This window comes from Staurois parvus, unplaced genomic scaffold, assembly GCF_062004578.1.
Source record: "Staurois parvus isolate SC_StPar_1 unplaced genomic scaffold, SC_StPar_1.0 ptg000303l, whole genome shotgun sequence".
Taxonomy (NCBI): Eukaryota; Metazoa; Chordata; class Amphibia; order Anura; family Ranidae; genus Staurois; species Staurois parvus.
This window is the reverse complement of record NW_028318099.1, coordinates 207547-223203: the sequence shown is the minus strand read 5'-3', so window position 1 is coordinate 223203 and position 15657 is coordinate 207547. Positions and strand designations below refer to the sequence as shown.

Below are 15657 nucleotides of genomic sequence, written 5' to 3'. Positions count from 1 at the left end.
TTCTCTGTCCACCTCACATCTGTGAATGGGGGAATCCTTTCTTTTTTTTTGCTGATCAAAAAAAAAAAAAAATTAGGCATCTATGGTCATCCTTACATATAATGCCCATTTGTACCTTCTGATGACCTCCCATAGAGAATAAATTCTACAAGCAGTACAGCCTATGTAATGTAAGTGGAATATGAACACAAACAAACCATTTTGTGACCAAAATCAACTTATGACATAACATATAAAACTGAGAACAGTTAATTTGTCATTAGTTGCTGTGGGTATTAAGCAGTGCATTCGATTTACTGTTATGTTTAACTGTTCTAAAACTATATGCTTTTATTAAATTTCTAGTTACTGGATATATATTCTCTTTAAAATTTTCAAAAGGACTTGTATTTAAAAGGAACAACAACTTTTAAATTATAACATTACAATTTGTCTAAATTGAAGCAGGAAATGCTACACAGTCTTAACTTTTCCCAAGATGTTAATCATTTTTACTGATTAAAAATTCATCCATAATCAGATCATTAATTGTTACTGGACTCCAACACTTTGTTTGCTGTACCAGTCATGGTGCAGCATTTATGTCTACTCAACAAAAGCTAACGGACACGATGGATAGAGGAAGCTATTAATAGCCAGTAACCTAGCCTTGATGGCAATGGAAAAGACAACTGGATGAAACTAGTAGTGAACTAATTAAATATCAAATATGCTGCTGTGTCCTGTACTTTGGCAGGGAGCAGTAACTTGTTAATTGCTTAGTTAAATATTTTTTAGTTTATATTCCATTGGGAATAATTGCTGTTAATTATAAGCTTCATAACATTGGCAGTGAAAAAGCTATTGTGAGAAATATGCAGCTGGACACCATAACGAAATTATTATGGTGTATAATACTTGTTTTATTCAAGCCACTTTTCAAATTAAGACTGTGAAGACAATACAAAAATAAGAGCCCTACAGCATCTAATTGCTATAGTTAAATCTATGTTGGTCTACTTACTGGAACCTGTGCATGCAGTAGCAAAGAAGAACAGAAAATAAATAAATATAGTGCAAATAAAACATGCAAGAAAATATAGAACTTTAGACATGCAACAACAGTTTCTAAAGACAACATTTTGAAGTCTACCATTTTCTTCTATGGTACTGCTTAGACATTAGAAAACAGGGATAGGAATTGAAAGCTTATACAGAAAATGTAACTGTTAGTGCAAATAAAAAAGTGTCATGAAAAAAGTGTCATGAACAGAACTCAACTGTGTTGTTGCAAGTGCACTAATATGGCTACAATCACCTTAGACATGAGACATGCAAACCCTATAAGGATGTATTTCAATGAAACATATATATATATATTTGGTTTTTTTTTCTCTACAAGTAAGTTGTAAACTTTAGTGGGTCGCATAAGAGTGAAACATAGACTAGCAAGGGAGTGCAACACACTACAGCTTTGAAGGCAAAGATACTTTCTTCAAAGAACATTGTAATATTAGGGTGTGTGTACATTTTTTAATGAAGTATTTTTTTATTTGAACGAAAAAAAAAGGAAAAGAGAAAGAACTGCATTACAAACAGTTACATTTTTTTCTAAGCATCTGCCTTGATCACCTTAATATAATCATACGCATTTAACATATCAATAACTCTAATAGTCATGACATACAACAAGATAGATTTATCTCATTATTACAGATATTAGTTACTGTAAACCTATATTCATTTGGTCATGGTCATTTTATATATTTTATTGGTGCATAAACATATGCAGAATTGGAATGGTTGGATTCTGACCCAGCCTCGCTGCAATATAAATAGATCTATTAATACAGTACATCTTGACTTATATGATTAGGCTTGTGGGTTGAGGGGTACTAAGGGGAACTCCCTGGTCATTTTACTGTAATAGTCTATTTAGTGTATGACTGGTGGGGGGGAAGTGAAGGGGAGTCTAGCTACTGTTTCCATAGTTAGTAAAATTTTTGACGGGACCCCCGTGATCTACAAAAGTTTTTCCCTCTCCAAAAAAGGAATTGACAGATCCTTTCCACTGAGTATGTTTGGTTATGGGTTTTCAGCTGTCCATGCTATGTGAAAAAGAGCAATAGTAGGGTATTGTTAGCTTTTTTGAAAGTGCCCTGTCAGAAGGCAGCCACCTTTATCTTTTGTGTTGAGTGTTCGATGGCTAATGTACCCCATCCTGAAGTTTGCTGTAATTGTGAAGCTAAAAAGTATAATTTAGTGTTGGGAACATCTAAGATTCCTGCATCCTTTGGGAGCTGAAGAGTTTCAAGTTTGATTCTAGCCTGGCTACATTTCCAGATTAAAGCTCTAAACAGTAAACCAATTTGTCTAAAGATATTTTTTGGAATCCACACAGGAATGTTGTGTATGGTGTATAATAATTATGGCATTAATGTCATTCTAACCATGTTTTTCCTTCCCATGACAATGGTAGTTTACACCAAAATCCACATTTGGATTTTAAACAATAAGTGAAGCATGTTTATGTTGACAGAATCCTTTAGGTTCTGAGATATCTGTGTCCCTAAATATTTAAAAGTATCCACTGTTCTTTATTTTCTCGCTGAAATTGGGAAGTCTGCTGAAAAAGGGTCCACCACCATGAGCACCAATGTTCTATGGGCACAGCCAAGCCCCAAGAACTTGTTTTAATGTGTTCACAGAAGCCTTTGTTGTCTCAGAGTATTGTACTGTACTGCAAACATGCTTCCTAAAGGACATAGATTTCATTGGACTGGAACTGAATTTTACAGCTTAAAGTTGGGACTAACATATTGTTGAATATAAGAATTTCAATAAGCTGTTTGCATATTTGAGAGTAAATTGGTTGATGTAAGGTAGGATTTTTTTTTTGACCATGACTTCACTTCTCCAAAAAAAGTGTATTGTTATACAAATGTTTCTGACAATGTTGTTGATAATACCCTATGTATACTAATGACACTGGCTGCGAAGGGGTTAACATCTAAGGGCAACCAAAAGGTTAAATATGTGTCTAACAATGGGTAATGTGTGTAATATGTGCTGCTTTTACTAAGAGATGTGGCTGTTTTTTTCTCCCTGCAAAGCATGCTCCATGTACAGAGCCCTGTGTTGTTAGTAAACACAGGACTCTGTACTGGGATTCGCTAAGCCGACCAGCAGGTTACAACCATAAGTCATTGGCCAGGACCTGCTGACAGACTTGTGCTGTACCGAATGACAGCACAGACGAGGTGGCGGACGTGCATGTGCGACCCCTATCCAGAAATGCTGGATCACATACATGTACATGATCCAGCACAAAAAAGTCAACCTGCCACAGTAAAAATACAAGGGGTGGTTTGCTAGTGGTTACATTTTTATGTTAATCTGTGGATCTTTATTTAAAGTGGGCCTTTTACGAAAATGAAATGCATTTATTTGTTAGGCACTTGACCCCTGATTTAAAATGGTTAGCTGATGTCTAGCATAGAGCTTTAGTTAATGAATACATTACCAATAAAGAGTTGTGCAAGAACCAATGTGTTATGTTTATCCCTGCTACCTTGTAGTATATGACCTGCATGGAGTTTGCATATTCTTTCTGTACATGTGTGGGTTTCCTCCAGGTACTCTGCTTTCCTCCCATGCTGGTGCATTTATTTACTCCTCTTTAAATTAGCCTTAGTTCATGCCTGTATGGACCTTATATTGCAAGCTAAATGAGGGTGGGAACTGAGGTGCCTGTACAATATGTTAAGTGTTGTGTAATATTGTTGGCAATGTATAAATATATACATTTATGCATATACTGTATATATCAGGGAGAGACAGATTTTCTGTTGCATAAATAGGCCATCTGTGCTTCCTTCCTAGTAGTTCAGTGCAATACATTGATTGCGCATTACTTTTCATTTTTATATCTGCAGATATTTGTTGACTGCATATGTTTGACATACATAGAAAAAACTCAGTACTTGTCATAAATATATAAAACAGAAGGTAAACAAAAGCTGCCCTCAAAATTACTTTCAAATAAGCATTATTGTAATCAAAATGTATGTGCTGTAAAAATATTAAAACTTTACAATAAATGACTAATGTGATATGTAATCTATTTTTTCTACTTGCGCTACTCTCCTAGAGCTTTAAAAAACCTAGTCAATGGTTATTAGGCCAATCAACACTGCAAGCAACAAAGTAACTACTGCATGTATTCTATTTATATATTCTATCTCATCTGTATGCATTCTGGACATTCGTTTTATTTCTCCTTTTATTAAAGTATTAAGGTAAGTAGGTCATGCGTTGATATGCTCTTATTATTAGATATAACCTATGTGTTAACTACAGATGCTCCACAGTTACTTTCCTGTCCGTTAACTTTTCAATTCAACTTTAACCAAAGTTGGCTACAATCTTGAGCTCCCAAATGATTGGTCAAGGTTCATGCAGAGACAACAGGGCAATTTCAAATAGTAAAATAAAATTGATATATTTGAATTTGTTCTAAAGTTTTGGGGGCGAAGCTTTAAACAGCACACTTCAAATACCAGATGAAAAAAGAAATTTGCTGTCACTCATTTCAGATCATTAGATCTGCCACAAAATGATATGTTTCCAAAAAGAGAGAAAAACAAGTACTGTTCGTCTTGTCTCCTGTAATACTGAGCATGATTTGAAAGGGAGCCTGGAGGCTTGTTTTATATGCAAGACATAGAAGTTTTGTTTGATTCCCCAGATGCCCAGTACCACGGTGTGAGAGTCTGTGTAGGAGAACAGCATTCTAAATTTGGGCATGAACGTTCCAGCTTTCAACATTAATTCATATCAATTTCCTGCAAGTATAGTTATTGTATAGAACACTATGTATGGCATTTGTATTTAATAACTGGACTGTCAAGAATGTTTACAGGAAGAAAAGTTTCTTGATCTAAAGTGATAGTGATGTTAAAAGATATTCTAATGAGTAGCACAGTACAATTATATGTGGCAGTAGCAAATAAACTTTGTCATGACAAAATGGTTACATGAGATATTTACTGCTTTCCTATTGCATGTGCTGGTATGTACAGTATTTCTTCACTGTAGATGACACATGATGGTTACCTTTCATACCAATAAAGCTTAATATTTTAGTTTAAACTTAGATACACTGGAAATTAAATTAATCAATTCTATTTTCTGACCTATGCTCAGATAAATTTGTAGTGAAAATAATAAAACTAAAATGTTTATTCTAAATCATTTGGAGCATCATGCTCAAACAGCTTTAAAGCAGCCTAAAGATAATCATGTTTGTAGAGAAGGAAAATAGGCACCTGTCATCAAATGTTAGTGAACATCAGGTTTATTTATTACACCAAACATGCATTTTATGGTTTGAATTTGCCACTTTCTCAGTTCAAGGGTGTTACACAGGAATTCAGCACTTCTTGTTGCTCTGCACTCATTGGTGTGAGTCTTTATGTATTCTATAAGGGCTCTCCTATCTACAGTTGTGGCCAAAATTATTCAACCCCCACTGAAATTGAGTGTTTTGGCCAGTTTGACATTGCTTTTGATCATTCAGTCATCTTGCTTACATTTACATTAAAGAGGCACTTGTAGGTCAGACAAATATAACATAACAGTTATAATGAAATAACCACAAATGTCTTTTCTGTGCTCACAGCATTATCAGTTTTATTCAACCCCCAAGTGACATTCAATCTTAGTACTTAGTACAGCATCCTTTTACAGTTATAACAGCTTTTAAACGTGAAGCATAGCTTGACACAAGTGTCTTGCAGCGATCTACGGGTATCTTCGCCCATTCTTCATGGGCAAAGGCCTCCAGTTCAGTCACATTCTTAGGCTTGCGCACTGCAACTGCTTTCTTTAAGTCCCACCAGAGGTTCTCAATCGGATTTAAGTCTGGTGACTGCGATGGCCACTCCAAAATGTTCCAGCCTTTCCTCTGCAACCATGCTCTAGTGGACTTGGAGGTATGCTTGGGATCATTGTCCTGTTGAAAGGTCCAACGTCTCCCAAGCCTCAGGTGTGTGACGGACTGCATCACGTTTCCATCCAATATCTCCTGGTACTGAAGAGAATTCATGGTACCTTGCACACGCTGAAGCTTCCCTGTACCTGCAGAAGCAAAACAGCCCCAAAGCATGATTGACCCTCCACCATGCTTCACAGTAGGCAAGGTGTTCTTTTCATCATAGGCCTTGTTCTTCCTCCTCCAAACATAGCGTTGATCCATGGGCCCAAACAGTTCTAATTTTGTTTCATCAGTCCACAGAACACTATCCCACAACTTTTGTGGTTTGTCCACATGGCTTTTGGCATACTGCAGTCGACTCTTCTTATTCTTTGGAGACAGCAAGGGGGTACGCCTGGGAGTTCTGGCACGGAGGCCTTCATTACGCAGTGTGCGTCTTATTGTCTGGGCTGAAACTTCTGTACCCACATCTGACAAATCTTTTCTCAGTTCCTCAGCAGTCACACGGGGACTTCTCTCCACTCTACGCTTCAGGTAGCGCACAGCAGTCGAAGTCAGCATCTTCTTTCTGCCACGACCAGGTAGCGTTTCAACAGTGCCCTTTGCCTTGAATTTGCGAATGATGCTTCCTAAGGTGTCTCTTGGTATGTTTAACATCTTTGCAATCTTCTTATAGCCATTGCCCTTCCTGTGAAGAGAAATCACCTCTTCTCTTGTCTTCCTGGACCATTCTCTTGCCTTCACCATGTTTGTAACCACACCAGTAAATGTCTAGAAGGAGCTGAGTATCACAGTCATTTTAAAGCTGCCTAATTGGTGCTTATTATGCTTGATTGCTGCTCGGTGACATCCACAGGTGTTTTCAATACCTGATGGAAAGCACCTGTATGAACCTCTGTTCTTCAGAGTGGTAGTCTTTAAGGGGTTGAATAATTGTGGCAATGAAGAAACCACATAAGAACCATTTACTACTGTATTACATAAACAATTGATGTCATTTTAGTTGCATTTGGGTAGTTACAACGTCCTTGTAGGATTTGATTCTGAATACAATTCCAAATGTACACTATAGTCCCTAAACCCCTTTACAGCATTGGGGGTTGAATAATTTTGGCCACAACTGTATACTGTTATTTTTACGGTGGAGTTTTTTTCACCTCTCTCCCCTTTTTTCTAGCACAACTTTCAGGACCCCCTTCCCATGAACTTTAAAGAGATTCAGTCAGTTTGCTGTTTGACAGGTTTGCTTGACAGCCCTTTTTCCCTTAACTAACGCACATTCCATCACTGCTTCACTCATCTGTCAGATCCCTCAGAAGTCCCTGATAATTTCATGTATAGGGATGCAATGCTCAGTCCTGAGTGGCTGAATGTCAGGCTAAAACACTGTCATATAGGTAAGGGAAGAAGGAAGAAGGCAGAGAGCAAAGAAGGGGATGGCCTGTCACTTTGCCTTGAGCCTTTTTAAAGCAGCACTCCAAGTATATTAAAAAGGACCAAAAAAGGAGGCCAAGTTGGTTATGGGGAATAAAACATATTTAAAGTATTTTAAAATACTGCAATTTTCTTTTAAAAATTCTCTGCATAAAAGATTCAAAGAGAGAGTTATTGAAACAAAACAAATATTATAAAAAATCAAAAGCAAGAGTTAGGCTTGAATGTTTTGCACAATGTTGCCAATTTCCCGTCTTTTCAGGCTATAACTGGAAGGAGATGTGTTTAATCAACTTAGAGAAAGACAACAACACAGGAAGGATCTGAGGCAGAGTGCGTTTTTGCCTCATAGTTCAGTGAGCAGAGAAGTGCCACAGTAACCTGCAATATTTCCAAAAGAAACAGCAGAGCCACCATCCTGGATATGCAAGGGTGCTAATCACAAGAGTAGGTAAACAGGGTTAAATATATTTTGACAATTTAATACTTAAATATATACATTCCATCCATGTATGTAAACCCTAAATCTGATTTTCAGTATATTTGGCACCATGTTTCACTGTATTCAGTTTTCTTAAAGAAGAGTGCTCTTTAAGATAAGGTGCACTTATCCTTTTTGCCCCTTTGCCCTGGCCTAACCCAGTCTCCACTCCACAGATGCATACTTGCCGTGATCCAACCAAGTGTTTCAGTGTTTATTTACATCCAGCCCCATAGACTTTTAGACAGGACAAGAAAGAAGATGCCCCCACAGAAATCTATGCAGGTGCAGCAAGGAGAGTAAAGATTGTAGTGCTGGTTGTAAACATAAACACAGGAGATTGTGGATGGTCAGATAGGTGCGGTGGCGTAAGTTTGTTAGGCTGCAATCAGGTAAGAAAATTGTCAACAGATTCCTAGAAAAATTGCTTAAAAACTGTATATAGTGAGACATGATGCTAATAATACTAAAAAAATAGATTTAGGGTTTACACACACTCTGATTAGTGTGAGTACGTAAAGTTAAATTCTGGGTACCTGGTTATCATGATGAATCAGTGGTTATATAACTATCCAAATATACATATCTGGAACCAGAATACAGATCAAAAATTCAGCCTCACTACATGCTTGAGTTAAGTAATTTAGTAAAAAATTATTGAAGTGATTAGATCATCCTGACTGTTGGGTAACAAACCTTTCTTATTAGGAGAGATATGCAGTGATAGACTATCTATTCTTCTCATGGCAGGTTTTCTTTAAAGTGAAAGTCATATGTTTTACCCTATGAGCAGAGCATGGATACACGGATACAACTATGAACTTTAGTCTGAAATACAACACTAACTTATGTCAATCTAAAATAAAGCTATGCTTAGACTTTACAAGAGGGTGGTGACAACTTACTTTGTAGCTTTTGCCAATGCAGACAAAACTGAGAAACAAGACAGATATTGCTAGCTTATTTTAGGGGAGAACAATATTAGGACAGTTTTTTAACCTATCCAATGATGTTTTTCTTGAGAGTTGTCATCTGGGAGGACTTTTTTTTATCCCCATAAAGATCATTATCCAATCTGGCTGGAAACAATTGAATCAGACCACTGTCATGCCATATCTTTGAGTTGTTTGGATTTTCACACTGCTATTTAAATGGATATTTATTACATATTTATATAAATATACTTGCATATGCTGCTTCTGCATCAATGTTTCCGAAGTAATGCAACATAAATTTCAGTCATTGATTAATTAACCCCTCTTTTTGTTAGACTGCTCTAAATTTACTGGAAAAGTGCGGTTACACATCATAAGAAAGCAAATCAGGATTATGCAATGACTCGGTACATCCTAGGATTAAAGCAATACATCAGCATTCAAAATATAGTATTTGTATGCATTAAACTATACCGCCTAGAGCCTTTGAAACTAGCTTATGATACCTTTTCATGGAAAAAAAAAAAAGCTAAAACCAATTCATCATTTGTCTTCCATATAATTCAGCCACTGAGAAATTCTGTTTAGACAATTTAAAGATTTCTTCAAATTCATTATTGTAGAAGAATAAATACGGAATCCTATAGTATTAAATGCTTGGCTACAAACTTATTTAACCAACTCATCTGAGCAAACTACTGTACAACATTGCAGATCGCTGCACCAAGATAAATTTCAAGCTGCTTTTGCGATAACAGACATGAAGCAGCTCCCACTATTGCAATGATTCATGCAGTTCTTCAGGAAACAATTTATATTCAGTACTTACATAGTGCTGTCACCCAGCTCTTCATACAGATTATTGGCAGCAGGGGCTGATGATTTGCCTGCTGGCAATGCCATCTGGATCCTCGCTGTCTTTGCACACTCAGCTTGCCTCCTTTTTGTAAGAAAGAAAGAAAGAGGACAGACAAGGTGTCTTAAACGTCTAGTAATTGTTAATTCTTCATAAGGAACTCTTTTAGACTTACACTGTGGTACATGTGGATTAAAATACAATTTAAAATTGTATGTTGGGTAAAATCAGATTACAGAAAGAAACCACACAGCATCCATCTAACATGTATAAATTAATTATAAAAGATGCTGTGTAGCATTCTTATTACTACACCTTCACTATGCTGAGATCACATCTAACCATTCCTTTTTTTGGACAATGCTTAGTCTTTGAATCTTAAAAGGGACCTTGTCAGCAATCAAAGTCCATACAAACCCTATCCCTGTAAAGATAGGGAATCAAGAGGAATCAAAGACGGAAGTCTATAAAAAAAAACTCCTTGGGGTGTTGATATGACATATCTACTTCCAATGTTTGCACTCTTCTGTAAACATTAATGTACTCTTGTAGTCTGACAATAAGCCACTGCCAACCTTGCATGCTGGGTTTTTTTATGTATGGTAATGCAGACCCAATATGATGAACATGAGGGCAGCAAGGGCAAACGTGTAGCATATTTCTGACAAATGTACAGGAAATTTTTTTATGCAGTTTTAAATAGCATGTCAGCTAGCTTTGAATAACTTTGCATACTAGGCCTCATGTATGAAGTGTCTGAAAAACCCTTTCTAATTTCCAGGTATCAATCAGCTGCTTTTTTCTACCTTTCAAACTACAATATATAAAACATATAAGGGAGACACTGACAGGTTAGTAGGAAGGAAGGACACATTATTCATCAGACAATTTATACAGAAGGTTTGGTGTGTTTGAATATGATCTCTACAATCAGATATAATAATACCAAAAATCACAGTGTAGTCTGTGACTTTATAATACAGTAGTATGATGGATAGCACTAATAATAAGTTATAGATAAGCTTTTGGAGTGACCTCCAAAAAGTTGGGTTTATAAGATGATTCATATAATATACAACATTTATATACATTTATATACATTCATATATATTCAACATTTATTTTTTACAGACCGTTCTATCCTACTTTCTAAAAATAAGACATGTGCCATGTCTTAAGACTATTTTCCAAACCTGACAAGTGAAATTGCTGGTTTCCAAATATGTCCCATTTTATTTTGTTCCCCACATGTAAGCAGTGGCATTGTAGCTTCTTACTTCTAGGATGTACATGACAAGTTGTTTGCCATTTATGCAATCATTTTTCTATGTCTTCAGAGAGTGGTAGAATGAATTTTATATAGGATGAGTAAAACAATAAAAACAGAATGTACTTACTCTTTAAACCTGTTCCGCAGGGACAGACACAACAAGAGAAAAAAAGAAATATATTAGAATGTTAATGAAAAAGCCATATGGATATTAACGACAGCAAAAAAGAAATATATATATATATATATATATATATATATATTTTTTTTTTTTTTTTTTCTGATGTACAAAATGTTTTCCCCTTTGCTGTTTTTTTAGTATTTTAGTGCACTTCACAGTAGCAATAAATTGCATTTAGGAAATTATATTGAGTAAACATGCCCAAATATTTTACCTACAATAATGAAGCCTTTATTGTCTGACTTATACTTAAAAAAGTGGGTTATTAGGCAAAATATACTTTCTTTGGATATTAACAGTAGCAAACAAATAATTTTCTAATATACAACATATTTTACCCTTTTCAAAATGTTTCTATATTTTTCTGTGCTTCACTGTAGCAAGAAATTAAATTGAATTTAGGAAATAACATTGTGTAAACATGCTCAAGTATTTTACCTACAACAATGAAGTCTTAATTGTCTGAATTATACGTAAAAAATTAGTTATTAGGCAAAAGACACTGGGGGAGATTTATTAAATCTGGTTCTCTCAGAATCTGGTGCACCTGTGCATGGTAGCCAATCAGCTTCTAACCTTAGCTTGTTCAATTAAGCTTTAGCAATAAAACCTGGAAGCTGATTGGTTTCCATGCAGAAGTGCATGAGATTCTGAGTGAATCAACTTCAGTAAATAGACCCCACTCTGTTTTTCCTTCTCTTTAGGAATAACAAAGGTTTTATGCCTCAGCCTACTTGAAGTAAATTAAAGGGGGCTTGCATAATGGTAAAACACAATTACTGTATACCTTTGATTGAAAACGATAAAATGTGTTTTGCTGTGGATTATAATTACATTTTCATAGTTTGCTCATTTGACAAGTGCACATTAGCAGTTTTTAAAGTCACCTCTTTTTCTTACTTTGCTTCCCTGGGTAACAGCTGATTTTTGAAAGCTCAATGTTCTTTCACTAATGGTAGGCATGTACTTATAGAATTAAACTGCAATTATATCATCTATTTAATCAAAAATTTCAGCAATGTAATTCACTGCGGGTTACATCACAAACAGGTTAAGATAGATATCCATGACGAAATTCATATGTTGGTAATATTGGCACATGCTAAATATATACAGCAAAATATAGAGCTATTACCATTTTCAGTCATACAGAATATTCTCATTTTCAGCCAGCAGGTAGAGTATGCTCATTTCCAGGCTTTCTGTGTTTCATGGAAAAAGCCTGTTATTAGAGCAAGAGCTCAAAGCTCCTGGACCAATTCAAATACACAACTGAATGAGTCACAGAAGTGACTTCTATCCCTTGTGCTAGTGCTGTAGAAAACTGTGTTTAGCTGGTTTATCATTGCTCATTCTATAAAGAAAGCATTTACTTACTGTCTGTAGCTGACCATTACGATTAAAATGGCTGGTATACAACAGAGGATGATAATAATGGCCAGTGCTAGCAAAGCTCCTTCAGTGTAGCCTACAGCTTGGGCTTGCTTCTTTACATTGGCTACAACATCTGGGGTTCGAATCTCCAAAATACGTCCTCCAAGGCCAATGTAGTCTTGGAACTGTTTATTGATGTCAAGCACTTTACCGTCTAAAAATCTGAATAGCAAAAAATAGGGATTAAAAAAGACCATACTGTTGCATATATCTCTCTCTCCTTCTCTCTCTCTCTCCTTCTTTCTCTATCTCGTCAGTTATTGCTAGCAAAATGAAATAGCAACTCCTATAGTTATCATTGAATACGAAATTACCTTGGTAAATATGTCAGGTATTAGCGAGCCGTGCTAACAGACACATCAACCTTCTCTCAGCTAAGGTAAATGTAAATGGTGCAGAAGGCCACCTTTCAGTAAGAAAGCAAGATGCTGTTACTAAATGAAAATTAGCTGTCTGTTTAGACTGATTTTATGTGTTTTTTTTTTTAATTATTTAAACCTATAGAATATATGGGTATGGTAAAATATGTGTGCAATGCACACTAATTTTAGCTTTTTGAATAAGAGTGTTGTAAATTCTGTTTTTGATTCTATGTTACCATTAATAAATTAAAATAAATTAAAAAAACAAGTATTTTCTGATTAGTAATGCAGAATGTTTCCTTTCTAAAGAAGTCTTCCTTACATTATACAAAGGAGAGAACAAGAGATTGTTGGCGTATTAAAATGCAGAGCTTTACACTAGATGTCACTGCAGCATAACAGTGTATCATAGATGCAGCTGCATGTATTTAATTAATAATCTTCAAATCAACCAAGATCACAGTGCCCTATAGTTTTTTTTATTCTTTAGCTAAATATATTGACAAGTCTAGGAAATTAAAAATTGTATGCGTTGTAATTATCAGAAAATGCTATAATTTTGCTATCTTATTTGTAAATGTTTTATTCTCTTGTAGTGACTCTTGTGACATATCTTATACACTTAAAAAAAGAATAATTCTGTTCTATATGAAAACATAATACGGTATTACTTAATAAACCAATTAACACTGGTATTTTCTCTTTTTCTTGCAGTGGAATAATGTGTAATATGCAGTCCAGGAAATAAACTTTTCATTGCTGTGTATCTACCCCTCTATTATATCATGATGATTGACAGCACAACATTGTACATAAGATGAAGCAGAGTATTCCCAACAGGAATATAGAGAGCAATAAAAGCTTGACAAAAGGCTCTGGCCCTTCCTCCATAGACTAAAAAAAGTGATTGTACTTTTGCATGTGCTCCTATTGGAGAGATTTCTCTTACCTTATATGACAGTGACCATACTAAAGTGAAGGAAGATCTTCCCAGTGGGGACATCAACAAAAGTTTGACAAAGGTCCTAATGCTGTACAAAACTAAAATTTAGATGGTGTTCTACCTTTTTTTCAAACAAAGCTTTATTTGAATTTTTCAAATTACATAAACTCAGCGGATGAAACACTCCAAAGATGCTTCTTGGCAACAAAGTAACCTTTTTTTTTTTTTTTTTTTTAACAGTACTGATAGATTGACCAATATGAGCAATACAAAATGTTGCATAGAAAACTGATCAGAAAGATTCACGATATGTCAGCAGTTAGAGCCTCTGAACAGAAACTCTGAAGGCAAATGAGACAAAAGATGGGAGGCATTGTAAGTCAGTATAGAGTGTAGGGAATGTGTAGTGGTAAGCTATGATATATATCCAAAGATAAGAAGGTCAGGCAATACCACTAAACTTTGAATGAGAACTGGGGTGCTTAGAGTATGTCAGTTATCATGCGTAAGACATGAATGTTGAAGTAGGAAAGAAGCGTATGTAGAGGAGATAATCAAAGAAGAAGAATCAGGGAGATAGGTAGGTCTATTCAGAAGGAGAAAAAGGTTGAGAAGGAAGCTAGTATGGAGAAAAGATGGAGAAAAAGATGGAGAAGAAAGAAAGAAAAGAAAAAAAAAAAAAAAAGAAAGAGGTGGGAAAATGATGTTGGAACGGGCCAGAGGATCCCCTTCCAGGAAGTCGTTAAGAATATTTGGTGATGAGCCAAGCGCTGTGGTTTGAGAGAAAAATAGAGCTAGAGACGACTCCCTGTAACAAAAAGTGATATACGTGTTGTGAGCCCTCGCTGATTAAGGGTGGGAGGAGAAGTTATAAAAGAATGTGCGATGAAGATGAAGTATAAAGAAAAAGATAAAGGAAGTAGATGAAAGAAAATGTGGCTTGGTTGCCTAGGTTGGCTAGAAGCGGTGTGAGAGCAGCAACAAACGAGTATTGTAAATGTTTTAGATATAGACATGCACAACTTAAACCCTCATAAATCAAAACAATAAGTCTGGGTTTACTAGATCATGTTTCCAGATTGGGGCATCACAGAAGAGCCATGAAGGAAAAACTGAAGCTCTGTGGTTGGAAAGGATTTTTGAACATAGAGTCTCCATTTTCGATTATATTGATCCTCACGGTGCTGGAGGGATGAGGTGAGAAAGTTAAGCTGGTCTAGACGAAGAAGTGCATTAAGAGCTGACTTGACATCCGAGATATTAGGAGGACTGTTGGAGACCCACTTTTTCAATATGGCTCTCCTCGCGACCATCAGGCAAGAGGACAGCCACGGTTTTGTGGCTCGGAGAATGGCAAGCTGAAGTGGATGAGCCCCTGTGAAGATTGATTCCAAGTTGCCGAAGAGAAGAGGTAAAGGGTCCCTTGGTAGTTGTAGAGAAGTGATGAAGGCGATATAGCTGAGTAGTTGGGACCAAAAAGTAGATATTAGTTGGCAATCCCAAAATCTGTGTTTTAGCGAAGGTTTATAGTGTCCACACAAAGGGCAAGTAGAGACCGAGGGATTCCCACGGACATATAGGCATGGCATATAGGCATGGTGCATTAACTTTAATTGTTGCTCCCGCCAGAACTCATTGGAGTTGAAGGCACAGGTATTGTTGAAACCAGTGAGGATTTGATCCATTGAGAGTGTATTGTCAAAGTCTCTGATCCAAGGAGAAGTAGGAGTGGATGCCTCTAGAGGGTGCACATAATGTAGATTTAATGGTCCATAAATGTGGGATAT

The 15657-nt window shown here is 36.1% G+C and overlaps 1 protein-coding gene across 1 annotated transcript in view; it reads right to left on the bottom strand.

Moving 5' to 3' along the window:
- The window catches only part of LOC149457718 (uncharacterized), a gene marked incomplete at its 5' end in the record, with an annotated part of 276029 nt that overhangs the window by 72719 nt on the left and 187653 nt on the right, over positions 1-15657 (bottom strand). Inside the window, 2 exons of the mRNA XM_089683111.1 lie at positions 9654-9764; positions 12509-12727. Of these exons, the coding sequence (XP_089539237.1) occupies positions 9654-9764; positions 12509-12727 (330 nt within the window). The remainder of the gene's footprint in view (positions 1-9653; positions 9765-12508; positions 12728-15657) is intronic.